At 43.7% G+C, this 27,947-nt stretch overlaps 1 protein-coding gene across 4 annotated transcripts in view; it reads right to left on the reverse strand.

Annotated features, from left to right (window-relative positions):
* Positions 1 to 6,977: 6,977 nt before the first annotated feature.
* Positions 6,978 to 27,947, reverse strand: part of LOC112576704 (protocadherin gamma-A5-like) — a 68,365-nt gene continuing 47,395 nt past the window's right edge. For 2 of the 4 annotated variants that reach the window (XM_025259358.1, XM_025259357.1), the window contains exons 5-7: positions 20,618 to 20,743; positions 15,282 to 15,408; positions 6,978 to 12,820 (exon numbers count right to left, since the gene is read on the reverse strand). In XM_025259358.1, the coding sequence (XP_025115143.1) occupies positions 12,291 to 12,820; positions 15,282 to 15,408; positions 20,618 to 20,743 (783 nt within the window). In that variant the 3' untranslated portion in view covers positions 6,978 to 12,290. The remainder of the gene's footprint in view (positions 12,821 to 15,281; positions 15,409 to 20,617; positions 20,744 to 27,947) is intronic. The other 2 variants (XM_025259360.1, XM_025259359.1) reach the window with 1 other exon arrangement.

The following is a 27,947-nucleotide window of genomic DNA, read 5'->3' on the forward strand; positions in this document are numbered from 1 at the left end:
GTGGGCGAGGAGTTGCTATTCCACTACAGACTATGAACCAACAGTCCACCCAAGAGCTGGTGTCAAACTTGTGGAACTGTTGATCCTTACCGCAGAACCTTCCGCCTTTCAGTATGAGCACATCGATCAGCTAACATTGACAGGTCTCATATAACTTCCGATTCTTTTTATGGCATCCGAGACACCAAACACGATCAAACCCATCTATGGTTTCTTGGCCTACAGCTGAAGACTCTGAAGATCTCCAAACAGCTGTCTCTTAATTTAGTTCTTTCAGTCAGACGAATTTGGGGGAAGATTTATCTTCACAGAAGGAAAAGAGCTGGATGAAAGGACAAATATTAGCTTCCTCTGTCTTTATAACCCTTGAGTATCTTTCAGTAATTTTTATCATGAGAACATTTGTCACAATTGTAAATGTCCATCAGCAAACATTAATTGTGTCATCAGCTTTACACATCGTTGTTCATTGACACTCTCGTTAATCATGACCTGATGATGTTTTTAACGATATTGTGACGAATCCAGAGAAGAAACAAACGCCAGAGAATTGACAAGTCCCAGAGAATGGACAAGTGTCAGATGTCTGTGCCGAGAGCCTGAACCCTGAACTCCCACCCGACCCTGACTGTCAGACGGCGTCATGAGAGACCGTGTCCCACAAGGGATTCCCAACTCCTGAACCTTTTGACTTTCCTTCCTAAATCTATGTCCATGCCGTCCACGGGATCGATACGTATCGATTGATGTATCGGCTTGCTTATGCCGCTCCTGTCTCTACGGAAAGGGATAGCCGTACTTTCAAATTGCTTCACGGCCGTGAAAAAAACCTTGCTCTTTCATCCAGAAAAAAAATCGTTCAAGTAGCATGACTTGAGAAGAAAAAGCACAATCTTCTCCCGAGTCAATACTCATGAGCTCTTTTTTCTACGGAAGAGAGATCAACCAGTGAGCTGGGTCCGCGGATGCCGCCATATTGTGACGTGTCTGTCGGAAGGAATAAGGCGGCGCGCTGTCGGTATCGGCGCCTACCGCTTCAGTGGAGAACGTCACAAACTGTGGTCGACACGCCGGGGAGGCTCGACCCTAGGTCCTCCAACCTGCTTCATTGAACAGCCAGCTTTGTGATACACCCACGGCCGACACGGTGTATACCAGCCAAAAAAACTTTTTTGTAATCGGCCAGAACAACAAAAAGTTACTAAAAAATACGGATATATGTTTGTACACACCTACCTACGTATATACATACTATAAATAAATAAATTAAATAAATAAAAAATAAATTAAATAAATACATATATAAATGGACACAGATATATGCTCGCGAGAGTCAAGCTGGACAGTGTCCGTCCACACCCACGCACCCTCGCACAAAATGGCTGACAGGAAGTGACATCATCTCCCGCGCAAAACGATCGTCACATCCGGCTCGGTTGGTCGAGGGAGACAAGGATGACAGACTTTTCTCATTCCAACATCGCACCGCACGTCGCTCCGCTCAGTCAAGTGTCCCTGTGTAAAGCTGGCTCCCGTCTGACGCGTGTCGGCCTCAATATCTGAGACTCTTCTAGAACAAAAGGAATCGATAGAAACCAGCGGAAGGATATCACAGAAACATCGAGAAGAGGGTTGGAAAAAATTTTGAGGAGAAAGAGTATTTCAGTGAATTTTTATGTTATTATGGGCTCCATCAATGAAGGCTATGACCCTTCGTGTTTCAAGAAGACCTCGCCAGAGATCGTAATCGATGGCATTCACACAGCACTTCCTCCTCCTCCTCCTCCTCCTCCTCCTCCTCCTCCTCCTCCTCCTCCTCCTCCTCCTCCTCCTCCTCCTCCTTGCTCTGGGGTTGTTGGGTGGTGGAGGGGTGGGCTTTCTCCTGTGGACACAGAGCAGGAGCCCAGCGATCTGTCAGGAGAAATGGCTGTGACGACGGTGAAAGCTGTGACGAAGTCGTTGTAGCTGGTGGCGCTGTGGAGTCGGCATCGTCGTCGTTGAAGTTGTCTTCGACACCGGTCAGAGATCGATTAAGTGACAACAACCAACGGGGCAGTGCCGGCATTGATGTCGGAGCGGGGAGCGGAAATCGCCGGAGGCAGGTCTAAAAGAAACTGCGGACTCTACTTTCTCCACTGTGGAGGTTGTCATGGGGGAAACGGGAAAAGAAATTTTCGATAATGCTTTCAGTCAGAGCTTTCCGGGATGTTTGGATCGTGGGACAGAGATGCTACAACGCCGATGACAGCAATGTATCATCATTATCACTGTATGCAAGGACCGGCGTCTCATTAACCTGATAACAATAATGATATAAAAATTATGCACTTTAAGGGTGTGGATAAATTACTGATAAAGTTCCGACATGCTGACATAGGCTGCACACTACTCGGGGAAATTTAGAGAAAACGTCTGTGCATGATGAGTTGTTGTCAATGGTATCAGAGAATGTTGACAACCTCCTTCCTTTTCTTCTTGAAGAAGTCATCTCTCGATGAGAAGTGGGTCTATGCTGTCTCTTGTTCTATATAAATAACTTCAAAATCAAATGTATCTAAAGAAGATGTCCTGGTCCTAGAGCAAATTGTAAAGTTTCTTCCACTTAATCTCCGTCTCTCTCTCTCTCTGTCTCGCTCTTTCCCCTCCCCTCCCCACCATCCCCAAAATACCAAAATTGCGCAGAGTTCTGTGGTGGCCCATGGTCCCCAAGTGCGGGAGAAGGCGCTTTTCATCTGATCACTACCACGCCCAGCCCAGTCTCAATCTACCCACGACACGACATCCCGGACTCGGTCCCTCATCCAACTACTCCGCGACATCCACACACAATGCACTTCACTCACGCAGCAGTCGCGGGGCCCATGTGCTTGTGGAAAAAAAATCCCTTTCAGGCCATTTTATACCTTACTCTGGTTGTTTTCAATAAAGGACCTTTTCAACAACATTTTATATTCGAACATGTGATAACGGAAACGTTTGAAATTAAAATAGAGCCAGTCACGTGTTCAGCAAGGTGTGTTCGTTCAAGAAGGACCTTGCTTCCCAAAGTTTTCCAACAGCCCTGTAACTTCTTAACTTCCAAACCTTTACCTGACCTTCTTCGCTCCTTACTTCCGTATTCTTCTTTTTTTTGAACCCTCAACAACCCTGCAGCTCCTTAATCTAAGATCCTACCCTTGCTTCCTATTTAAAAATACCTTTAGTCGTTCATTAATTAGTTCAGCAAGCTTTTCCGCTCACTCCTTTGTTTGTCCATCTTTAGGTGCTTCGTATTTGCCTCCGTGTCAACCGCTGGCTGTTGGAATGAGCCGCTGAAGCCGTACTTAGTAATATTATCAATATGCTGAGACACGTTGATAGAATTTGGTTAACCCGATGATGTTTAATGTTATGTTTGTTCTCCAGAGGAACTGAGCCCTCGTCTTGGGATTTTGTCTTCAAAGACAGATAATCTGTATTTCTGTGTTCAGGGTCTGGTGACCCGTTTGGTGAACCCTCGTAGCTTCTTGATATGCTGCTGTCATCCTTGTATTGAATAAATCTCTCGTTGTTTATTTTGCAGTTCTTTGAATATAAAAAAGGATACCAAAAAAATAAATATAAGGAGAGATTTACAATTTCCATTTTGTGCTAAACATAAAGTTCACGGGAAGTCCACTGGAAGATCTGTTTTATTTGTGTAAAAGAAAGCGTGCTATCACATATTGTTTACATGTAGCTCAGCGTGTGCTATCACCTTCTGAAAGCATTGGCAGTGAAGACATGTTTAGTGAGGACTGAGGCCAATAGCCGTTCCTCGGAACTGGTCTCCACACACACACACTTCTTTAGAAGGGAGGAATATTTGTGGATGCAGAGGGGCAAGAACAAACCCAAGCTGTTTCCCTTTTCTTCCAGCCGTTTCCAGAAACACTTTCCCTGTAATTATGTATCTCTTTACTCTCCGACACCCTCCCCATCTCACTTCCTCCCCTCGCCAAATCAATGCTGCAACCCCGCCTCATTAATGTCTATCCGCGAAGCTCGTGCAATTGTCTGGTCAAGCTTTCAACTGGGCTGTCTGTCAATCCCGAGTGGACGTTGTGATGGCTCGCGTTTAGTCTTGCCAGCCACCCTACCCTCCCAATCCCCATCCCAGCCCCCCCCCCTTTTAACCCTCGGCCACCCTCCTCAGTAGCTGTATGATCGACTGACAGCTTGGGGTTAGAAGATGGGAGAAATCGGGTGGCCTGGGGAAGTCGATAACCTCAATACAGCCCCGGAAATACGTCACTGCTGACCGATGGCCACTGTCCTGACCTCGCTGGTCATTTTGGTGAAGCCCTAAAGCCCAGCCTTCCGAAAATTTCGTAGCCATAGTCCTCATGGTCAACTTTTAACCACAAGAAACGTGTTTTATCACACTTCGGTATGTGAGATAAGATTCTCGTATGAAGTCGAGATGTTAAACTTTGCATTCTTCCGAATTCTTAGAAACGTAGGAACATCTCACTGACGCCCCGTGCAAAGCCTTTTAGACAAAGCCATCAGTTAAAATACAAAACGAACCTCATTGAAACAGTCGTCTCATGTTTCAGTCATTTCATGATGATTAAACAATTTTTTTATGTGTTTTGGGCCAACTTTTCTCCACGTACGAGTGTTTGTTTATATTTCTCTCTTTCTTTTCTCATTGCTGTCTGATGAATTTGTGTCTTTTTTTTTACATTCTAAGCATCCCTTAATGTAAACCATACATCCGTTATTTATCTTGAAACACTACTTCGGTCTTCATTGTCACCCTTATCTCACTTCCCACTTGAAGGCTGTGTATAGGGCTCTGAGCCGGGGCTCTGGACAGTAACGAAATCTGAAGATTGGCAAGGTCCAGGACGAGTACTCAATTATATGCTTGGGATCATTTGCCCAGCCGTCATCAAGCGGTTCTGTCCACTAGGAAAATACACGAAAGGGGACAGACAAGGAGGTAGACCCCAGTGAGTCCCTTTTATTCTGTCATCTACAGCAAAGTGTGGAAGTTTGTCAGATAGCTAACCCCAGTTTCACTCCCTTAACACAAACACGAAGATGCTTTAGTAACTATGGACAGAGTTTTGTTGTTTGTAGGAGACTGAGATCTTCACACACACACACACACACATACACATATTCGCGCGCGTACACAAGCAAAGAGTAGTTGCTTTCAAACACTTTATCTACAGAAGACAAAATTAAACATTCTAATTTTTTTTTCTCTCGCAAGAAAAGCTTTTTCCACTCATGATTGTCGTCCCTAACTCTCCAGCAAACCTTACTCTAAGCATCCAGTTTTCCATATAAAATGTTAAAAATCCTCGCAATATTACATCATATTCAAAGACATCTATTTACTACCTTTCTATCGACCATGAAGGCACACATACGACCGCCGACTCCAGCAGGTTAAAATATTTATTCAGCACGAGCTGAGCAGGACAATCAAACTTCGATGTAGACAAGTCGTCACGAAGACATGACATAAACAGTAATTACCGCGATAAATATAGTTCCAGAAAGTTCCACTTAAAAGCATTTGCATTTCCTCTGAGCCCTGCAGGAAATCGCAAGAAAAATTCAAAATACCTGTAATCAGGCCCGTTAGTGACGTCACCTGGTGACATGCCCTTGGTGTGTAATGTTCCAATATGTCACAGTATGATTTTCTTTCATTTCTTGTTGTCTGCCATGAAGGTCGCCCTTCAGCGTCCATCAATAACACCTTCTAGTCGTTGCTAAGGAACCTCAAGAGTTTGTCCTCTTGTACAATAATGAAGGTGAATAAAGATGTCTGTCTGACATGATGGCTAGTCACGTGTCTTGTGAGTAACAATCAACATGGCTGACTTGTAATGACGCCCATGGTGTCGTGATTCTTACATCCGCACCACTTTCTGAGAATATTGAATGTAATGTCTTGTAATAACTCCGTGATGTAGTCATTCTGACATGGTGACATCATGTAGCTGCCTTGTAATGACTCCATAATGTAACGACTCATTACATCTCTACGCCCTGCGCTCAGCCTCATTATCTCCCTGCTGTTAACTTCAATTTGTTTCCCGCTCATTGAAGTCGTTTGCGAAGGAGACCTCTCCCGACAAGGAGGGAAGATGAGGACCGCAGCAATGATTGGCGTCACTGAGCGGAACTGTGACGTTTAGGCCGCCATGATTGACGCAGGACGCTGGGAACGCGCTTGTCAAGGGGACCTGCTCCACAGTTTGTTACGTCACTTCCCTCGCGGAACGGACGAGCTATCCCAGAGTCCTTTCGCACACTTCGACTGAGGTTTGACTTTCTTTTTTGTATCTTTACAGAAATAATTGACGACCACAGAGAAGAGGACGAGGACAGCGACGAACAGAAGAAAACTGTGATAGTAAGAACTCTAAAAGTAAGAATGTATTTCAGTTTCACGAGGGACAATCCACATCCTACCCACAGAAATAGTTACATGTTAGTAATTAGTTCTTTACTTTTTTCTTGTATTTGGTTTAGTGTTTGCTTGCTGTTTTGTTGTGCTTTTTGTTGTTGTTGTTGCTGTTTTTGTTTTTTGATGTTGTTTGTTTTGTTTTGTTTTTTTTTTTGTTTGTTTGTTTTTGTTTGTTTGTTTGGTTTTTTTTTGTTGTTTTTTTTTGTTGTTGTTTATTTATTAAATTCCATTTTGTCAGATCTTCGGGTCTTTACTTATTGGTTTTGTAGTTGTCGCATGAAAGTTGGATTACTTTGTAACTGTTTGTTTTGTTTTTGTGTGTGAGAGAGAGATAAAGACAGAGAGAAAAACAGAGACACACAGAAAGACAAGGAGAAAGACACACAGAAAGACAAACAGAAAGACGAAGAGAGACGTATGGATAAACTTATGTGTAACTTGTAAGATGTGTACAAACAAACGTTGAGCGACTTACATGTTTACAGAAGAACTGACACACAATAAACGAATGACAAACAACAACAACTCAGTGAACATCAGTTTATTGTTATGCCACAAAAGTTACAATGTCAAGGGCGAGAGGCTAGAGGCGATGTACTGTATCAGCTCTGAATATTTCTGTAGGTTGACACGTCATAAAGAACGGTGTACGAGCAACCGTCAAACAAAGACAAAAGTAACAACTTCTCGATGTACTCTAAATATGCTCGCCTACTTTTGGTATAGCCGCACTCAGCGAGATATATCTCAAAACAAGTAAAATTAGCAAAGAGAAAAAAAAAATAAAAGGTCAAACAATCATTAACTCATAAATTCTTAGACCTTGTAATAATAAAAGTTAAATTTAATGCCTTTTCTAAAAGACTGTGTTGGGCAACACAAATTCGATGTTGTAAAAATAATGGACTCAAAGAGTCTCCAAGTAAAAATGATAAGCTGTAATCCTGCCAGCGAAAGAACAAATAAGATTCGATGTACTAAAATTGTAAGCAGAACACTTTCAATAATTCACGGATGTTTACATCTTGACGACAAAGTTAAAATTGACACCTGCAAAACAATGACTACAAACAATGAGTATATCAACAAAAAAACAAAAATAAGTTTAAAAAAATCAAATTCACACAGTCACCTGCCTCCTTCGTAATCAAGAAAAAAATTCTGGCTGAAGAAGTAAAAATGTGTTTCAAGCGCTTAAAGCCATGTTGCGCAGAAACTGCAGTATGCGTTTACAGTTTTGTTTACATGCACACAGGAACGGCATGTAAACACAGGTTTACAAAGTGATAACACAGACAAAGACTGGCTTACAATCGAGTCTAGGATAATTGCACACTTCAGAGATCCCGCTGGGCTGTTCTAATGGGGGATAATTACAGTGTTTAGGACCCCAGCAACCTCCCTCTCCCTCTCCCCCTACCCCACCGTCATCCGAGTAAACGCTTGTTCGTTTTCCTTCTGCACAGGAACAAACACACTTCCCACGTAATGGGAAAGGTAGAGATAGCACGTGACGTCAGTCCGGCAGGACTGCGCATGTGCAGAATGAAAAAAAAATTTATTTTTTTTTTTCGTTTCGTTCGAAAATCCTTTCAACGTGTTTTCATGTAAATCTTTAAAATGCTTTACATTTTCCCTTTTTTTACAAGCAATTTTGTAAAAGACGAAATTCTTAACTGCAATTGATTTTTAAAAAACTCGGAAGGAGAAAGTGATGTTTACACAATTAAAAAAGGCCATGTTAGATCGGTTTGACAAGGCAGCATCAACATGGCGGGCAAGGGTGCCTCCCTACTGGAGTGCGGGAGAGATGATGATGAGAATGATGATGATGATGATGGATGGACGATGATAATGATGAGGATGATGATGGTGGTGATGATGATGGTGATGATGATGATGATGATGATGCACAGCAATAGAGGGAGCGGTACACGGGTGTACGGCTTAAAATGGTTTTACCGGTGTTTCTCGGAGAAAACAATTCTGCAGAAATATTAACTATGACATTTAAGATAATATTTAACAAATAAAATTCAAAGCGATGAAAGGGGATTAGAGAGGGAAGGAACAATGAAAATACTTGTAATCTAAAGTTTGCTATGGACAACCTGGATAAAGAGAATGTTTATGCTAGCATCGGCAATGTCCACAGGAATGCACGCAAGCAGACGCACATACACACACACAACCTCTAACACCACTATCATCGCCGTGGTCATCATGCCATCGCTCGTTTCCGCGACAACAGATCAAATGCAGGTAAAAGTGACCGGTGCACATGTACAAATGTAACCCTCTGGGAGTTACAACTCTTGTTTATGCATGTGAAAAGTAAACAGTAGACATTTGCAGTCTTAGCTCTCTCGGGACTAAAACTCTTCTTCTTGGAGAGATTTCCAAGTGAATTCACTGAAATAATGGACATGGTCAAGTCCACGAGGCTGGGTACTCAATTGGTAACTTTAGGGTGAACACCTCTTCGCTCACCTGTTCCTACTGACTAGCATAGAGACTTGAACACACTCATTCACAGAAGCACGCGTAGACACGAAACAAGTCCACGACACACTGACAAGAAACATGCACGCGCACACACACACCTGTACTCCACCTGGTTAGATATTAATACAGTCGCTAATGCGATTTTCTCTACTGCCGGTGGAGATCTACAAAGATACTATTTTCGGTGGAATGTGCCTCCCAAATTACTTGAGGCGATGCTCACCTGGCATGAGGAGGTGGAGGTCACCTGAAATGATATACTACTCCTACCACCACCACTGAGGATGGTGGTCATGGTAACGATCTCTGCTGCAGAAGCTCAAATCAAACCAACAAACCTCCCCACTGGCTGGTTTAGCATGGCTACATGACTGCTGATGTTGAACATCCGGATCCTCCTGTCACGTGACCAAGAAGCTATATATGTTGCGAAATTGCATCAGGACTTCACTTATTGGGGGTTTTTTTTCCTTTCTGACTACCTCCCCCTCACCGAATGGTAAATGCATTGAAATCCAAGATATAAGGAATATTTCCAGACAGCTAAAGAGCAAAGCAGCCATAAAAGCTAGTGTTCATCCCACTCACCCAACCATCGACTATTCCCGTCTTTAATCCCACACTGAGCTCTTGCTAAGATTTATTGTCACGCAGCACCCAGGGTGACATGGACTCCAGTCTGACCCACGTAAGCAAGTGATGTCTGACCATGTTATTGAGAACTTCCTTGCAAAGGAAGGACACACAAACAAGGAATAAATCAGCGAGAAAGTGGTAGCAGTTGATAAAGAGTGCTACGGTGCTCCCTGCGTGGCTACCAACAGAATGAGCAAAGTTCAATCAAAGGGAAGAAAGACCACAAGCAAAATTACACCAGTGTCACATGTTGTGAGTCAGAATATTGTTTTCGTGCACGTGAACACAGAGATCAAGTCTGCAGGTGAGACAACTGTCTCGTATGGTTCTTAATGTTCTTGTTTGCTTTCGGGTTTTATTCGTTCTTGCTTGAAGAAAGAGAATTTTTTGTTGTGTCCTCTTCCGTTTTTCAGTATCCCAACCACTTTCTTCTGTCCTTCCAGTGTTGACGAATGAGCTTGCCTGGCAAGCAAACTTTAAAATCAAACAGTTAATCATCGTTAAGTGTGCCGAATTCAAGGCAACATTCAGTGTCACACTGCCAGTGTCACAAACATCGCAAAATGTCACAAACGCCACTGCACTTCAAACACAAGCACGAGCATCAAAAGTCACGTGGCACGTTCAGAAGTCAAAACATCTAGAATCACAGTGTCAGTAGACCATGTCACAAACAAAAACAGAAAATTTTGCAAGATTCGTTTGAATTTTTTCCCAGTGCAGCTCCAAAAGAGTAGAGTCAGCCATGAAATCAAGATTCGTTCACAAAAGTACAGCATTTTGGTATATAAGTCCAATTATATCACGATCTGCAGACAGTTAATATCAGAAAAATAATCGTTGTAATTTTGTCAGTATAAATGCAATGAATATAACATCCCCAAAAAAAAACAGAAAAACAAATTGTGTTTCAAAGTTTGTGCACACAGTGTGTAAACAAACAAAAAAATAACGTGCATCGAGGCTTGACCAGTGTCTCTTGTTTTGTCCCAGCATCATCATACCCAAGCTGCTTTTTCTTTCTCTCATTTCTCGTACCGCTGCCAGAGTCCGGTATTATTTTAGTAAAGCTTCTGTGTTTGCTCAGTTCGCCATTACATCTCTGGACCTGTTGTTTAGTCTGGCTGGCGCGGTACAACCGAAGCCTAACACAAACCACTTGATAATCTCACCCAGCCTCCATTGCCACCGCCAGCACACACCACGTGATTATCTCAACCATTCCCACCGCTTCATTTCTATCCTTCCTTCCTTCCTCGTAATTTAGCGGAGACATTAGGCTTTCTCTTCATTGACTTTTTCGTACTTTTATGTCTGTAAATGCAGTCTTTTTTACCAATCTGCATATTTTTAATTTTATTGAAAGCATTTTTTTTCTTTCGATTTCTTTTTCTTTAATTTTCTAGCCTTGTTTTATTTATGTTTTCTTTATTTTGTTCTCTCTAAATGTTTCAGAATACAGTTCATCGACCCAAAAGAGAGGCTCACCACAAAAATGTAGTCAGACTCTAATGCGACCTTTGAGAGAAGTGTGAAGGAGGATAAACTAATACAGGTTTCACTGCCCCTATGGGCAAGAACAAACTGAAAACCTTCTCCCACTAAGGCAATTCTGCACAGGTGGGACTTCCTGACAGGTGGCAACATTACATGAGTTGAACTTTAACCCTCTGCCTCCCAAATGCTCTGTTTGTGTGCCGAGGGCCAATGGCGGAGTCCAGTCCAGTCGGGTACCGTCACACCCGAGAGAACACGCCGGAGGTGTGGTCGCCTGGCACTCGGAAAACACCCAGAAAAAGAAAAATTTATTTTGCAGTCGCCAGCATCCTAATTGGCCACAGGCTGCATTCTGATCAACCCCACACAGTGTCCTGCTGCTCCAATCCAATCTGTGGACGTTAGCTACATTGCAGGACGCCAGACATCTTCTACACAAGCAACTGGTAAAGGAGAGAGAGAGAAAAAAAAAAAGAAGAGGAAATGACTTCATTCAGGTTGCGACGGATCCTGTAAGATGGCGCCTTTCTCTCACTTCTATAATTATTATTTGATGGGCCGGCTCCGCAGCTGATCTTCAGTGTTGTGGTGTTTGAGAAGCGCCGGCGTATTGCTGGCGCAGGTCTTTCATCTCGTCACGTGGTTAAAACTCCATCTGAAAAGACTGCTGACGTCACATCACAGACTCCAGACAACGACCACAGCGACGACAGGTCACGAACATTCAAATGGCGATGGTTTCAAGTCTTTACGAAGAGACGTTTGAGTGTAAGAATGTGATTGTAGTATGCTAGGTTTCCCAAAGTTGCTCTCCTGACATGTGGAATCAAATAAATTTGTTTATTGTGGAGTCATATGTAGTTTTGTCAACAATTTTTTCTGTTTATTTATTTTCTTTAATTTTTGTTCCTTTTTTTTTTTTAGACAAAGCGTTTGAACACCATTGACTGTCGACTCTTCTCGGAATTTAAGTAAGGTTTCTTTCAACTCCCTCCCCGTTAGTCCAAACGTTTACAGATGACATATGACCTCCACAATCGGCGCTAGACCGGCCCCTCATCTCATCTGAAAGGAAATCAAGCTGTCATCGAGAGATGACCTATCGCTAACCCTGGGATTTGTGATGATGATTCTTGGCCATCATAGCGAACTGCAAAGACTGCGGTTCTTGTCCGGAGATGGGCTGAGGTGTCTTGGGTCATCAAACGACGGCCTGGTGGTCGTTGCCGGCTCTGGGCATGCGCACTTTAGGGGGGAGGGGCTCCAGTTCCACGCAGTAGCTTCCGGAAGTAGTGGTGCTGGCGCTGTCGTCGGCGGTGTCCACGCTGGTATCGAGGTCGGAGCGGGGGCTGAGGTTGCCGTAGTGCCGGCCTTTCTGGTTGCCGTAGATGTGATGGCCGCCGGACAAAGGGTGGAACTGGGAGGGTGGAGGTGGAGGTACGCTGTCCACTGTCACGCCCCCGATGAGGACCGGGGACTGCCAGCGGTCCACGTGACCTCGGAAGGGCGAGCTGGCCTGACCGCGGGTGACGTCGTCGTGGAAGGAGACCTTCTTGACGGGGTTCCCGTTGTCGGTCCACGAGGAGTGACCGGAGGAGGCGAGGGCTGAGGGCTGGTTGCTGTAGATGTTGTGGCGGGACAACGGCGGGTTGCTGCGCAGTGTGCGACTCACCCCAGCGGGGTGAAAGGTCGAGTGGCGGGGAACTTTGGAGCCAGGAGGAACGCGGAGGTCTGAAACAAATACAAGTCGATGTCATCGATCATCTGTCATCTGTCGCCGACTTTAACTCAATATTTCTCCTGTTACAATGAGTCCACTAATTTTTAACAAAATCTTTCACACGAAGCATTAGTCAGCATTGAGAACAAAGGGTTGTTTGGCTTGGAATGGACGAGTGTCGATCCTGCAGTGTTTTATTCTCTTCGTACAAAACCTGGTGGACAGAAGGAGTGATACTTCGCGGTTTCATCTCAGTAACCAACAATAGGTCTCCAGGGTTATTTGCATCAGTTTTGGACAAGAGATAATTACAAATTATACAAAACTATTCCTTTTTTAAGTGCCTGAGTCGCAGAGTTATTTAAGTTTTTTGTCGAGAGGGATATTATAGGATTCACAGCTGGAGATAATTTGTCTAGTCTTTGTGCTTTACCGGACTTTATGTTGTCTGATTTTTACTTCAAGCAATGTTATTTCTCCATCTACTTCTGGTACATTAACATCGTTAAGCACATCAGTTTCATTGCCTCCGCTGTAACTAATACAGACATCAAACGATTTTGCGAACTTTCGTCTGAGGTCCTGAATATTCTTTCCATGGTTTCCATGATACGCTTTCAGTTCACTCGATGGTCCAGTTCCCTGCCATAACTATCAATCCACTAGAATGTTGTGTTCATTTACCACGGTTTGCTTTGTTCTGCTTTTATTGTGTTTGTACGTACGGGCTGTAGTCTTGTAGTAAAGATTTATTTCAATGGCATTCACGAGGTAAGCCGCAATACAGGAGAATTAAACCCAACACGAGTACACCGACATCAGTACACGTACTCGGTAAACCCGGCTGTTGTAAAATAATTCTCCTAACACCTGGACCATTCGTCGTACAATCGAGCCCAAAGTTAAATAAAAAAAAAACCAGCTGAACTATAAATGGATTCGTCAAACATTTTCAACTCGTTCGAAGTATACATGCCACATAAAGCTTCAAGTGCTAAAAACGTTGACAAGAAGTTTTTTTCTGTAGCGAGATGACAGAAGTTTAGCTCGTGCACCATCTGTCTCATTAGCACCTCCGCCATAATGAGGGAGGAAGTTCGCGGAGTGAATTCAAGCCGAAGCACTTCCATGATCCTAATCTGGACTTTCGCCTCCTACGCGGAATATTACAATGGAGTGAAATATTGAGCTTTATTGTAACGACAGGGCGGGGAGGATGGACGGCGATGACCTTGTTTGTCTCAGGGAAAAAGTTCGATGTCAAGTCGTCAACAGCAGGTGAAAAAATACAATCGTCGGTTATCACCTGTCAGCTTGTCTTAACTGAACCTCGAGAACAACTGGAGAAACAGTCTTCACAAAGACACGTGGACGTCACCTGTTCAAAGTCTTGCTACCTGAGACCAAAGGCTATGCTAACATTTAATCATGGACATTGCAGTTCTTTCGGAGACTGTTCTGGATACTTTGTTGGATACCTCTGTTGGTGAGGTCTTGAAGTTCTCTGTTAATGACTGCTATCAAATTAGTATCGTTTTTAAGGTGTAGACTGCTAATTGGCCTTTCGACAACGGAAATGGACGTTGGTGGGTTGAGGGAGGGATACATACATTCAAAGAACACCTTGTCCAGAAAGACACCTCCCGTTTGTACTCTCACACCTTTACTAAACATAAAGGTCCCAACCCTCTCACTTCCCGAAGCTCTCACAGTGTAAATAAACATATCATGTACAATGCTGACGTCAGGTTTGATGTTGTTTGTTGACATTCTTCTCGGGGAACAGAGATTTGTGGAAATGTATCACTCTGAACTTTAACCAATGATTAAAAGAAATGTGCGACCGACTACACCTTTAACGACCTGCGTTTGTGAGAATCATGCATTCTCTTGTTCACATTCTGAGACTTTCTTTGAACTTGCTGCTTATTGATTTCTAGCGGAGAGAGAAATCGAGCCCCTGGGTATAAATAAACAGGAGAACGTCCTCTAATGAAGACTGTTTGCGCTTCACTCACGCGCAGAATATCTAGCGCTCGCGAGGAAAACGCAACAAACAATCAATTTTCTCGCCATGCAAGTCTCGCGCGGGTCTTGAGCGGGTCTTGGGGAATCAGAAAGACGAGAAATGCCACCCGTGGACAAAGAAGCTAAGCAGGCTTTTAACTTCACAGCCATGTTGGACAGACTGTCAACAGAAGATAAACACACACCCACACACACATATATATTTTTGTGCTGGTGGGTTGGGGTGTGTGTGTTCCCTGTACACTTATCCGTTGTTGAGTGTGGATGCGTGCATACATATACATACTGTATGTGGATGTGAGCTTGTCCTGCTGTACATGTGAGTGAATGTCTGTTGTATACATGGCAGGATGCTGCGAATGTCTGTGAGTGAGGGTTAGACAGCAAATGATTCCTAAAACCATGTGTAGTTGGTGGTGTGGTGATGGTGATAATGATGCTCACCAGAAGGAGGAGGTGGGGAAGCCCGACCGTTGCTGTGCGAGTCCTCCTCACTACCACCACGACCACTGTCACAGGCTGTCGACTCTCCGCTGGTGTCGCTTGTTCCATCATCGGGTTGCAGCAAAAACTGTCGATGAAAACGAAACGGTTTAGAGTTTCAACTTCTTTTTTACCCGTAAATTAAAAAACACACGGGTGACTATAGCTCTCGGAACCAAATAAAAAAATATAACAATAATACTTTCTATCTCTCTCTCCCGCTGACAATGACAAACAAACACTCTAAATTTTTTAACAAAAAACAAAAATATTCAAAAGCAAAAAGTTAAAAAATCAGCAGAAAAATAAATGTGGTAAACATGCATTTTTAACACAAAAAATTGAGCACGAACATTCAACATAAGTTGTAAAGACAATGCCACTGAAAGCGGAAGTCGCGGGGAATGCTTTGATACAAAAATATGTGATGTGTCAGTGCCCATCATTATATATCTCCCAGGTACATGACCGAGACACATGACAACCAATCTTGCTATGCCAGTCTTCCATGTCACAATTCCTTCTATTCTTTGAGAATCGGTCTTTCTCAGACCACATTGTCCGTCCATCGGGCCTCAGTCTACATTCTGACATTCTTCAAGACTTGGTGAAACCAGAGAAAAAGTAAACTACACACTCCATTTTCTTGAAACTCTCAGTAAAATTTGAACATGGAGAACACAATTATTATTTTTTATTATTAACTCAAATCCTATGGTCGTATTTTAAAACATGGAAGTTTGTTTACATTTTAGTTATTTCATAATTCTTTTCATCTTCCAACCGTATTTAGTTGGATGACAGAAGCCATCTTAAGGTCGTCAAACATTTCCCCAAGTTTGGGAAAGTTGGCAAAGCCGATTGTTTTGGGGAGGACGTTCTGGACATTGTTACTTTGGTCCACATGCCAAACTCATTTGCCAATACATTTCCATTACATTTGCCAATACAGTGGGATTTGGACATCTGAACCTTCATCACTTTGCCTGGTGAAGAATGGTCACAAGAGAATTTTTATTTTTCGCCCACAGCTATCGTCTGCCTGCTTGTTCCCCACAAAACGAAACCAGAAATGAATGACTCCCCAGATGTAGTCCGCGTATAATAAGTTTGATGTTTTATGTTTCCTGCAGCATCGCGTGTTTCTGTCACGAAGATCCCTAATCCCAAGAAAGGGTTTCTGTCAGGCGTCATCCATGCTATAACCGACCCTCAGTTTATTTTCATCAATGATTGAAATGAGTGGGCAAGCGGAATCGACTCGTTATGAATCAAATGGAGCGGCGCCTTGCGGCAAATCGTTCTCCTGGACCAGATGAATGACAACACGAGGGGCACGTGTCTTGGATAAGTCTGCAGCCTGATATCCATCTCGACAGTCCCGCTGCCCGGTGCCAGCAAGGACACAGACATTAATGTGCCAATGTACGGCCACACCGCAGTGCAAATAGGGAGACAGGTGTCACACGGTGCAGATAAGGAGACCTCCAGTCACGCGGTACGATGGAGGGATGAAGCCTGCCATGCAGAAACATTAAGGGTTATCGATGTCAAGATGTGTAAATAAGGTGAAAGTGGTGCTTTTTTCTATAGTCACGTCCCTGACATTTTTTTTCCAAGAGACATCATGCCAATTAGGTTTATACAAATAGTCCAAACGGCTCTAAAGTTTGTTGTTATTAAAAAAATGACACTTTTGTTGAGCTTAATTTGCTTTTAGTTTTATTTCAGGAAACAAATCTTTCTCCAATTGATTTGTTGTGCAAAGTAATATGCGGTGATGCAATGTCTGACAATATACAAACAAATAATTTCTCTACATTACTCGCAATCCACTTGTGGTGGGGAGAAAGGACCTGCAATAAATTATCTTAATTTTTACAATCATCTGTCGTAAATTAGTCCAGGCAATTTCTAGAAACAAGGTTTCTCGGGTATCTCCTACTCGGCATGCATCTTTATTCTACAGGCAAGCTATTTACAGTTGGCGGAAGATAATAAAGCAATAAAACCCTCAACAAAATGGCCGCCGTGGGTCCGGATCGTGTGACTACCTGGTCTCCCTACAAGACTTCCAGCCACGTGTTGCCAGAGTTTGTCCATCGTTAGTGCCAGGTATTGGGGCAGTAAACGGCGCTCACGCTTCAAACTGCGGTCTCGGTTGTTACACGACAACATGGATCATGCAACATCACGCAACATCTGCAACATCTGCCGCCGTGACGTGTGACCGCAGCGGCCAGTCTCCACGCTTGGAAACATAAAGAAGAGGATAGTCCTAAAGAACGAAAAAAAAATATCCTCTCGTGAAGAGATCGGATCGGAATGAATAATGGAGATGGAAAGATTGAAAACGAGAGATGGAATGAGTCGTGTGCTTTACCTGCGCCGCTACGTGAGCTGCAATCATTGATCGGAGAGTGAAGAGCTTTTGGGGACGGATGGGGAGGAGGAGGACAGGGAGATGGAGGGAGAGAGAGAAAGGGTGGAGGTAGAACTAGCGTGCAAAATATTCTTGCGTTATTAGCTCCGCGGACAAGTTGATTCCCCCGAGTCACTTTGATTTGTGGAATTCCCTTGGAAATCTGCTGAACGAAATGGAATCAGGGGGCCAGTGGGAAACTAGTTCGCACAGGAACAGTTAATATAAGAACCTGACCCAACAGAAAAAAAGTCGCCAGCAGCGTAGGGGAAGCTTCTAGTACATTCTCGCTCGAGAGAGAGAGAGGCAGAAAAGATAGAGACAGGAGGATGAGGTGAGAAGGAAGAAAGAAAAGAACAAAGAAAAGAATGCTAATGGAAAATGTCGTAGAATCTTAAAGCAAACTGTGGCTGCATGTTGGTTAATTAATTAGAGTTCTGACAAAATTAATCCTGTATTTATTTCTCCGGGGAGAGTCTTCAGGGGAGTTAAATCCACCCGTGTGACACTTGCACGGAAAGTCGCGGGAAGCCGTACGACCGCAACAGAAATACTCAGGAAAGGAGGGAAGAGGATGGGGAAAGGGATGGGGAGGGGAGGAGAGTGGGTAGCTGTGCTCTCAAGGCCCCGTCACAGACCAGACTCGTCCAGCTTGTCGCCAGATGTAAGGCTCCACCATTGTCTTCCTGGACCTCGCGAGCTGAGACCCTACACACGAGCCCTGCGGCGGAATGATCTTGCGACTAAGCGGGGAGAACTTGATGGCAAGGGCAGATAACTGGCACGCGTCGAAAGCTGGGGAAAGGGGCGGAAGTGGAATTGGAGAAGACGTGAGGATGAGGTGTAGGTTGGAGGAGAGGGGGGGAGGGAGAGACTAGACCGGTACTTGAACACGTCAACGGTTTTAATGCGTTCCATTTCTGCAAGTTTAGCGAGAGCCCGGATCTAGACACGATCGAAGGACCAGCATGGCGGTGTAGGCGCTGCACTTGCCCATGTTGATGCTCGCCAATACATTCATTAGGAAATGTACCCGCGAGACATTTGAGAACCTGGGTACACGACCTGCAGTGTGAGTATTACACTTTCCGTTGTTTGATCTCAAGTTGTTCTTTCCATTATCCCCCACAAACCACGTGTCTTTTCTTGGCATTGAACCCCATCCCTCCTCGTCCTACACTTTCCTATAAGATCGTCTTCACCTCGGGCTGAGGATTGTCCAGACGAAGGAAGCTCTGCACACAGACTGAACCTGGTTGTCTCAGGACTCGTTTTCTGGCAGGTCACCCTCCCGTAATGGAACCCTAAACGACTCAGGGTTGGGGTAATCCCCGTTGTGCCAAAAGGGTCCGCGCACCTCACCCCTTTTACCACTGAGACTCGACTCTGATCCCTCCCTGACCCCCGCTCACCCCTTTTAGTCCTCCGGCAAAAGCCCAGACTGGTCGTGACTAGGCAGTGTCACGCTGGGGCTTGAGTCTCTCCATTTTCTCCTCCTGTCTTCTCAACAAATCTGCGGTGGTCCGCGCTGGCACAGCGGGTATTCATCCGTTCATCGCAATTTTGCGAACCAGAACAACACGGTCTGACCGAAACATTCCTGTGTTTCCCTGACAACTTGCACATTATGCATGTAGGCATTTGAGAGCTCGTCGGATTTGGCGGCCTGGAGGCAGCATTAGCCATTGCCTTACTCCAGGATTCTCCGGAATCGACAAGCAAAACATCGATATTTAACGCGAGCATTCGACGAGAGCTCTCCAGCGTATGTGTCTTTGAGCTTCGACAAGAGCCAGCTTTTAAGCAGGCAACGCAGATACCACAAAATTCTAAAATAGTCACCCTGCTTATTTTCAGAGAGACGGGGTGGAGGATGGAGAAGATTGTGACATGGGAAGACAAAAAAAAAAAAAAAAAAAAAAAATGCTTCTTGAAGGAAGAAGGACTGCATTAGTTGCATCCATGAAGTGGTGAGCTTTCCACACCACCAGCCTCGACCCAGCTGGCAGCTGCGACGTTTAATGTAATCACCAATCGGCAAATGACCGGTCTAGTCTGCCTAGAGACGAGCCGCATGGCAATGGGCCCTGGTTGCTAAGACGGAGTTGCTTAATCTCGGGTGGATTTATGTACTTTCTCTTCTCCTTTGTTTTCTTTATGGCCTCCAAACGCGCATAAGGCAACCCTAGCACGTTTGAGATGCGGGGTTATTTGGTTTTTCTAGGCGTCCGCTTCCCTTTCTTTCAATTTCTCTGTTAGTTTTTCTCTTTCTTTCTCTCTCTGATACAATGAGGACTTTCAATTCTCTCCTTCTCTCTCTCTGATCACATCACTCTATATACTGTCTTGGTTTTGTTCACTTTTGCTTTAATCCTTTGCAATGTTTTGTCCTTTATGATGGAGCGTTTACATTTATTTCCCGTATTTCAATGCTGATATCTGTGTGTAGATTACAGTGGCTGATAGATTTATGAATAATTTTAAAACACATTTCCCGTCTAACCTAATTTGACCACACATAAAAGGAATTTTTTCTGACATTTATGTGAGACATATATCTCTTGTAAGGACTCTGTTCCTTCTCTTCCTCTCTCCCTCTCTCTCCCCGACCTGTAATTTACGAAAGCGCGATCACACACACGCATACACACATTTGCATTCCCACACAATATTCCATGCATAAGGCAATATTAAGTCTTTGTAAGTATCTACAAGCATGCCAGTGCAAAAGACAGCTCGTGCACTGTCGGTGTGTGACCCCTGAGACTGCCCTCCATCTCCCACAGAAGACACGGAAGAGTTAAGGCGCAAAGTGCAAAGTGCATGAAGGATGCAGCAAGCTGCTGGCATCACCACTACAACTACAGCGACTGACCCCAGCGTCCAGACCGTGAAGCTTGAGCAGGTCATGGTGCAGTCGCAAGGCCTTGTTCCACGGGCCCTCCTCCCGCTGGCCGCCATCTTGCTGCTGGGACTCCTGCGACACGGAGCCGGAAGTGAACTGCACGACAGAAGCCAAGACACCAGGTCGTCAGCCGAGTTGGCGGTATACACTACTCACTCCCTCCCCCTGCATACTTTCATGTCTTTGAACTCTCCAGAGGGTCATATGGCAGTCTCTGACACAAACTACAACGAGGGATGCTATCCTTAAGGGGTTTGGTTCGTCCGATTACACGTGACTTTGTCACGAAAGATGATTGGCTGATTCTGAGCTACATTGGTGTATATAACAGCTAACACTGCAGCATTAGTACAACTTTGTATTTATCTGTTTATATGTTGATTTAATTATAACTAACTTAACATATCAAACACGGCGGCAATTTTTTACTTACTACCGTTTTCTATTTAATTTAGGAAGCAGCTCGCGCTCCTCACGTGTAACAAGATATAGGAGGAGTTGCCTGGTACAGATTAAAGTCACTAATCAACAAGATGACAGCATCATCAATCATTACAAGATGGCGGAAATGAGATACTGGGAAGGGGGATAAAATAAATATACAATCTACAGATCAAATGTCTGCACTGTCGTTTCGAAATGTTGGAAAGACTGAAATATATGTTTGTTTGTTTATGTATCCTCCAACTTTGCCTCTAGAGAGAGGGAAGGAAGTCGCAGTCTGCGGTGGTGGTGGTGGAGTCGGCAGGATGGTGGTACCTGCGATCACCACGACCATCTTCAGGGACACTCCCATCTACACACAAAGCTTACACACGGAAACCTCCCATTGTGCCAAGATGATTCCCATCTCAAGATACCCGCCCCTGTATCCTCCCTCTCGCCTGCATCCTTCACTTGCGTGCACATTCTTTCTCTCTCTCACACACACACAATCTATTTACAATGTTGTGTGCGCGTCGCTGGAGCCAGACGATACTTTCTGCAATAACAGGAGGGAGAACAATAGTCCTGTGTATGTGTGTCTACCCTGGAAAGCCAGAGTTCTCAACCACCCGGGTGTGACTACAGTTGGCAGGGAGGCGAGGAAGATGTTGCTGCTGATGCTGACAGGCAAGACAGCAAGAACGCTGTTGGCAAAACTTGCTTTTTTGGATATCACGAAAGAAAATAAAGAATATTAATGAAAAAAAAAAGTGAGGAAAAACAAAAACCCAGTAAATTTGAAAAGCAGCCAAGGAGGGGGAGTCAGACACTGGAAGTAGGAGGAGACAACAAAGAATAGAGAAGATTTTTTTGTTGTTGAGTGTCTGCAGTGATGAGAAAATAAAAAGCTGAGCTTGTACAACGAGTGTGAACTCATTCCTTGTGTGTGTGTGTGTGGTGATGTGTGTTTATAACACGTGAAGCGTGATAACCTGTGATGACAATGACGATGACGATGACGAGGATGATTCATAAAGGTCTCCATCGGGATCAGACATGAATTAATTTTAAATTCCCTTCTCTGACAATAATAACCTCCACCTCTCATGGCCATGTTTGTTACAATTTTGGTATCATAAATCCCAATAACATTCTACAATCACTTTTATTCGTCGTCATATATTTAACCTGAAGACATTTCCTCCAATAAAATGTTTCACCGACGATGACGCAATATCCGTTTTTAATATTTTCCATTTCACCTTTAAAACTGTTGTTCTCATTAAAAAAACACATTTTTATACCAAAGTCACATCTAACTTGCCATGGTGAGGTTCGATTAATCATTAAGAAGGTTCTGTCGAGTTCAACGCGGGTTTTCCCTCGTCAAAGGTGTGTAGTGACACACGCACACTGAGAATAATCCATGAGTACTCCGGGTTTTTGTCAAGTGAAGAAAAGGTCGTTAGATGTAAGAAGAGGGAGAGCTGCTGTTACTTTAATGAGGTGTCCGTTGATATACGTGGTGTCAGGTGTCGGTGCTCGCTGTAGTAGTGTCTCAACAATGGCGGTTGGAGGGGATGGACAACCTGCTTTTTAGAGACATACGCAAGATGAAGACGACAGCTTCTTCCACAGACTGCTAATTAACAGCTGAAAGGGAAGGTTTTACAAAAAAAAAAAAAATAGACGAGAGCTGACTTAAGCAGAAAGTTGTGAAGAGCAGACATGTCTGACATGACAGGAGGACACACAATGACCATCTAACTGTAGTTCACAGTTCGTTTCCTGTCGTTGCCAGACTCTCTGAGAGGACATCACAACTGCTGGATCGCCAACTGCTTCCGACACAGGATGTGAAGCAGCGGATCTGTCAGGCTCTCAAGCAGCCACACTTATAATTCATTCAATGTCAGGACTGTTTGTTCCTTTGGTTTTGATGCTTAGCTTGTCAAGTCCACTTAACAAAATATCATTTATTTCAGACTGCATGTCGCCGTTGTCCATTCGCCAACTCTTTCATGAAGCTTTCATCGTAATCACTTTAACCCATTGTCGGTATGGCAACGGTTTCTATCACCCACTTGGTAACAAACTGAGCACGGGAAAAACATAGATAGCAGACTGTTCAGGTGTTATCATACATTTTCATGTTTCTTATTCACACAAGCCCATACCATATATTTATAAGCGATCAAAGGAACTTCTAAGAACAGGTGATTTACTCGACATGACCAGACTTACATGTCAGACCACATTAAAGCCAAAAATCCCTATCACCCGGCTCATTGAAGATTGTATTCTGTTCAATGGGATTGCACCCGATAGAGTATCACCTGAAGAATATATGGTACACAGGGTGTTGAGCTTTTTCATATTATTATTATTCTTCCTTGTTCCCTTTCATGTCCTTTTGTCCCTAGAAAAAATGTTTAGAAATAAGGTGAACAAGGACAGGTGCACAAAGTCCACAACAGATCAGTTGAAGGATCCCTGACCACAGCCACCACCAGGACACTGCTGCAGAGGCTGTCTCGCCATCACTGTCCTCGCGCTCTGTGCTTCAACTTTCTCAAAGAAGGAATCGAAGACACGAGAGCACCGAACCCATCAGCTCCTCGCCGAAACACTCCAAGCAAGTGTTGTTGATTACACAAGAGAAAACAATGAACAAACTTTGCTGGTCTCGATAGCAGTGCCTCTAGGGAGTGGGCTTTGGCTAGCATCTCTGGGAGAGTGAGATGAAATGCACGTGACAATTCTCTAGAGATGGTCCCGCCCATGCTTTTGGCCGTCTGCACTCCCTGCAACAATCTACCGTACGCCATTGTTCGCCACGGTTTGGACATTAATAATAATACAAAATCATGGTGTGAACGTATGTGTTGAGACAGACTAATAGTCTTAGAAAGAACAACTGATCCATCAAAATCGTGGTCATGCATCTGAGAGTAGATTGAGTCTTCATCGACCTCAGAGAATTTACTGTTCGTTGCCTCCAGTACCAACCTTAAGAATCTTACTTCTCAAATATATCTTCTGTCAAAAAATTTATGAGCTCGACAAAAAGAATGCAGAGAAAGGTATTTATCGAATGACATGAACTTTGAGGTCTGAGTGTCAAAACTTATTTTTCCGACAAACATTATGTAAAGCGATATGCTGATTTATGCTGCATCTTCAAGACGGATTTCCGTAAGATTCAGAGAATACTTTCATCTAAAAGTCAAAAGGTCATGCACTCGAGACAGCTCGAGATGGGAGACGGGTGAGGACAGGAAGCAAATGCCGATAAAACGCAAAATGGCTTCAAGATGCCTTCCTCCAGCTACCAAAGCTGTATACCAGCTTTTTTTCGTGGTTTATGCTAGCAAAGGGCATCTCTAGACATATTCATCGGAATAAGCGCTCGCACTGTCTGGGAAAATACAATTCCAGCCTGACAGTCAACAAAGCAGATCAGTGAATCAACACAACGTGGGAAATTTCATAATGGATGATGTTGATCTTGCGGCCCTACGAGGTCAGCGTTCGATCCCTCGCGTTAGCGAACAGAGAAGAAATCAATTCTTTCAAGACTGTGTGCAGATGGCAGCCCATCCACCCTTACCCCCAACCTCAAAAAAGACGAAGACTGAAAACAACCCAAAGCTATGTGATATACAGACATGTTATCATTCGTCATCCCAAATTTTCATCATAATCTTATTATTCTTCATCGGCGCTGTGGTTGTCGTAGCTGGAATCGTTATCACGTAGTCGTCACCGTTCTCCGAGACATGATTGTCGCTGTCGTAGTTGCCATCAGAAGTTGAGCGAAGTGCTGTTTGTTTGTTTGTTTGTTTGTTTGTTTGTTTGTTTGTTTGTTTGTTTGTTTGTTTGTTTGTTTGTTTTTGTTTTGTTTTATTTATTTGTTTGTTTGTTTTGGGTTTGTTTGTTTTTTTTGTTTGGTTTGGTTTCTGTAGGGTTGAGGAGGGATCATAGACAGTCCACAATACTGAATGTACGGGGTGGATTCTCGTAGTTGCTTTCATGACCACCAAACACAACTTGAATCGAAAGAATTGTCCTTCAAACGTTTAATCTCCATCGTCTTTTTGGTTTTGTTTTACATTATTTTTCTATTTTGAGTACCATCACGAGGCTTTAGTTAATACTTTGATGAGTACTTCAGGCGGGAAGACCATCAATCCAGTCCTAAAATCCGGCAATCTACGGCAGCTCCACCTTTAAATGAGTTGTAATTACAGACGAGAGTTTCACAATCTAGAAGTGTAGTGCTGATGTTTTTAATGACATTGTGTTGTTTTTCTTTTGAGCGTATTACAGCGTTTTCCACGTGATAAGCAAAATGAACCTTTGCCTTTCAAAAACATCCTTTAGAAAAGGGAAAGAAAATTAAATAATTTTTAAACCACCGATTTGAAAGCACGGACACTTTTTGAATGTGGCTGTATATCTTAGGTTGAAATTTGTAAACGACAAATCGATTCTTTTGAAAAATAAATAAACATCTATTCCTTTTAAAATTGTTGATATAACTTGTCGCTTTTAAAATCTTTTTAAAAAGTTTGCTCTTTTAGAAGAATTGCATACTTTTTTCTCTTTAATTTCAGAGTGCAGAGAATGTTTAAATGTTTTGTCGAACAGCAGGAGCAGATTCTTCAAAAATGTTTTAAATGTGTTCTGAGAGTTCTGAGACCGTTTTTCTTAAAATGTGAAACGTAAGCTCTAACCCCTGCTGACTAATCAATCCGGGTATAAAATAGCGAGTGCAGGAGAGCAGAGGGAAAAATAACAAATGATTTAATGACCAGGATTTACAAAGTACAATCTAAGAGAGTGAAAAGAACAAACCTAGGGTTTACAGATGTGGGGATGAAGTGGAAAAGGTCAGATGGTTTTAAAAAAAATCTTAGTTATTGTTTCGAAACATCTCTGAACTTGATTGGCTGCTGTTAATTTTGTCATGGAGCAGACACTGCCATGAAGGAAATGTCTGGTCACACAGGTGTGCACTCACCTGGCTGTCACTCACCTCACGGAGCTCCACGACAACCTCAAGCCGACTACTTTATGATACTTGGGAGCGAAAGCCGCTTCCAATGAGATCTCACAACGACTACAAGACCTCTACAGTCAGTAAACACCGCGCGGCATTACGCGGAACACCGCGCGACATTCCTTACCGGTCAAGATGCGATTTCTTTCATGTCTTCATCGACAAAGAATATCATGTTCCTTCTCTATATATACCTGTCTCCCCTTCTGACTCGTCGCCTCCTCTCTGTCCGCACCTCTCTGGCTACAGAGCTCGAACCATCGTCGACCCACAATGCCCTGTACATCCGGGACGTTAACGAGGCTTACACGGCAGAGACGTTTGACAGATGTGATCTCCTGTTTATTATCCAACACAGTTGACATTGTCTGACAGACTGATCCTCCAGCTTATTTTAAGCAGACTGCACCTTCCGATGAACTTCTAGTTGCAAGTGCACAGCTCCTCCGCTCCACCGACAGGCAAGCCGCCATCACGAGGTTTTTTTTTTCTGAAGGTAAAGTTGATCTCTCTTAGGCTGCTGGGTGTACCTGACTTTCTCGTCTTCTACCTTCTACCCTTCCCACTCAACTCAGTTTTCTTTTCTTTGTCCTCTTTCCTGTCTCTCTCTCTCTCCAGGACATTTGGACGAGAGATTCGTGTGTAATTCATTTCCGAGATGTTATTTAAGATCATTTCCATTTATTCGAAATCTGTTGCGCGTGCGAGGGTGTTTAACATTGTCCACCAAATCGATCTTCTGTGTTTTTGTTTCCACTTTCCACATTATTAGAAAGTTTCTAGATTTTTGCTTAAATGGAAACCAAATGCTAGATAAACTTGTAGTCATTCTCTCCTTCTCTCTCCTCCTCCTCTCTCTCTCTCTCTTTCCTTGTGGAAGTGATAAATACAATAATCTATCTATCAGTTTTTGTTCACAGAAAACCACCCAACAAGAACTGCACCTGCATCAAATCTAAATTTTCTTGGCGAGCATTGCTTTATGCAAGTCCAGGGCCATCAGCGTGATCGCAGCGCTACTTTTTTTGTTTCTCCCTTTGCCTCCCCTTTGCACAACCAGTTCCCTCCCTTCCCGCGCTTAACGACACGATTTACGTGGAATGAAGTCACGCCAAGACCCGGATGACAGGTTTACGATGGGCCACGCGCCTGACATGGCCGACGCCACATCGATGCAAATCTTCGGATCGCCAATAAGCGCTCTCCACTTTAACGGGGCAATAGCCCCTAACTTCTCTCGCAATGATTGCGACGGCAAATTTCACTCCCAGACTTCCAAATGGAATTCGCGGAAATGAGCGAAGCAACGGGTTCGGTTCTGTAACTGCCAAGCAGGGGCTGTTTTCTTCCTTTATGCACAGACCCCGTCGTGCATCTCGGCAAACTCAAACCTTCCAGTGGTGACGAAACCGTCCCGGCGATGATAACAAAGTTGAGCTTCGTCAACGAGTTTCCTATCCCTTCCCCACCACCCTCTCTCTCTCTCCTATTTCTCTCCTCCTTACTCCCACTAAACTCTCGACAACGAAGTGGCTGCTTCCCAATGTTTGCCTCATTAACACCATGACTGACGAGCCTTGGCTGTAGCTCTCCCTTCATTCAAACCTTTACTGTTCAACCGGAGAAAGAAGGTGTAAGAGCAATGAGACGCAAGGACCTGAAGGGACGTACGAGGTCAGGGGTCAAAAGAAGATCATTGTAACCATACTGCGAACTAACGGCCACTGCTGTCAGAAGTATGAGGTGAACTTTAGAATTTATGACCAGTCTTAAACCGCTTTAAAAATTATTTTAAATATGGACAAACAAAGG

This window comes from Pomacea canaliculata, linkage group LG12 (assembly GCF_003073045.1).
Source record: "Pomacea canaliculata isolate SZHN2017 linkage group LG12, ASM307304v1, whole genome shotgun sequence".
NCBI lineage: Eukaryota > Metazoa > Mollusca > Gastropoda > Architaenioglossa > Ampullariidae > Pomacea > Pomacea canaliculata.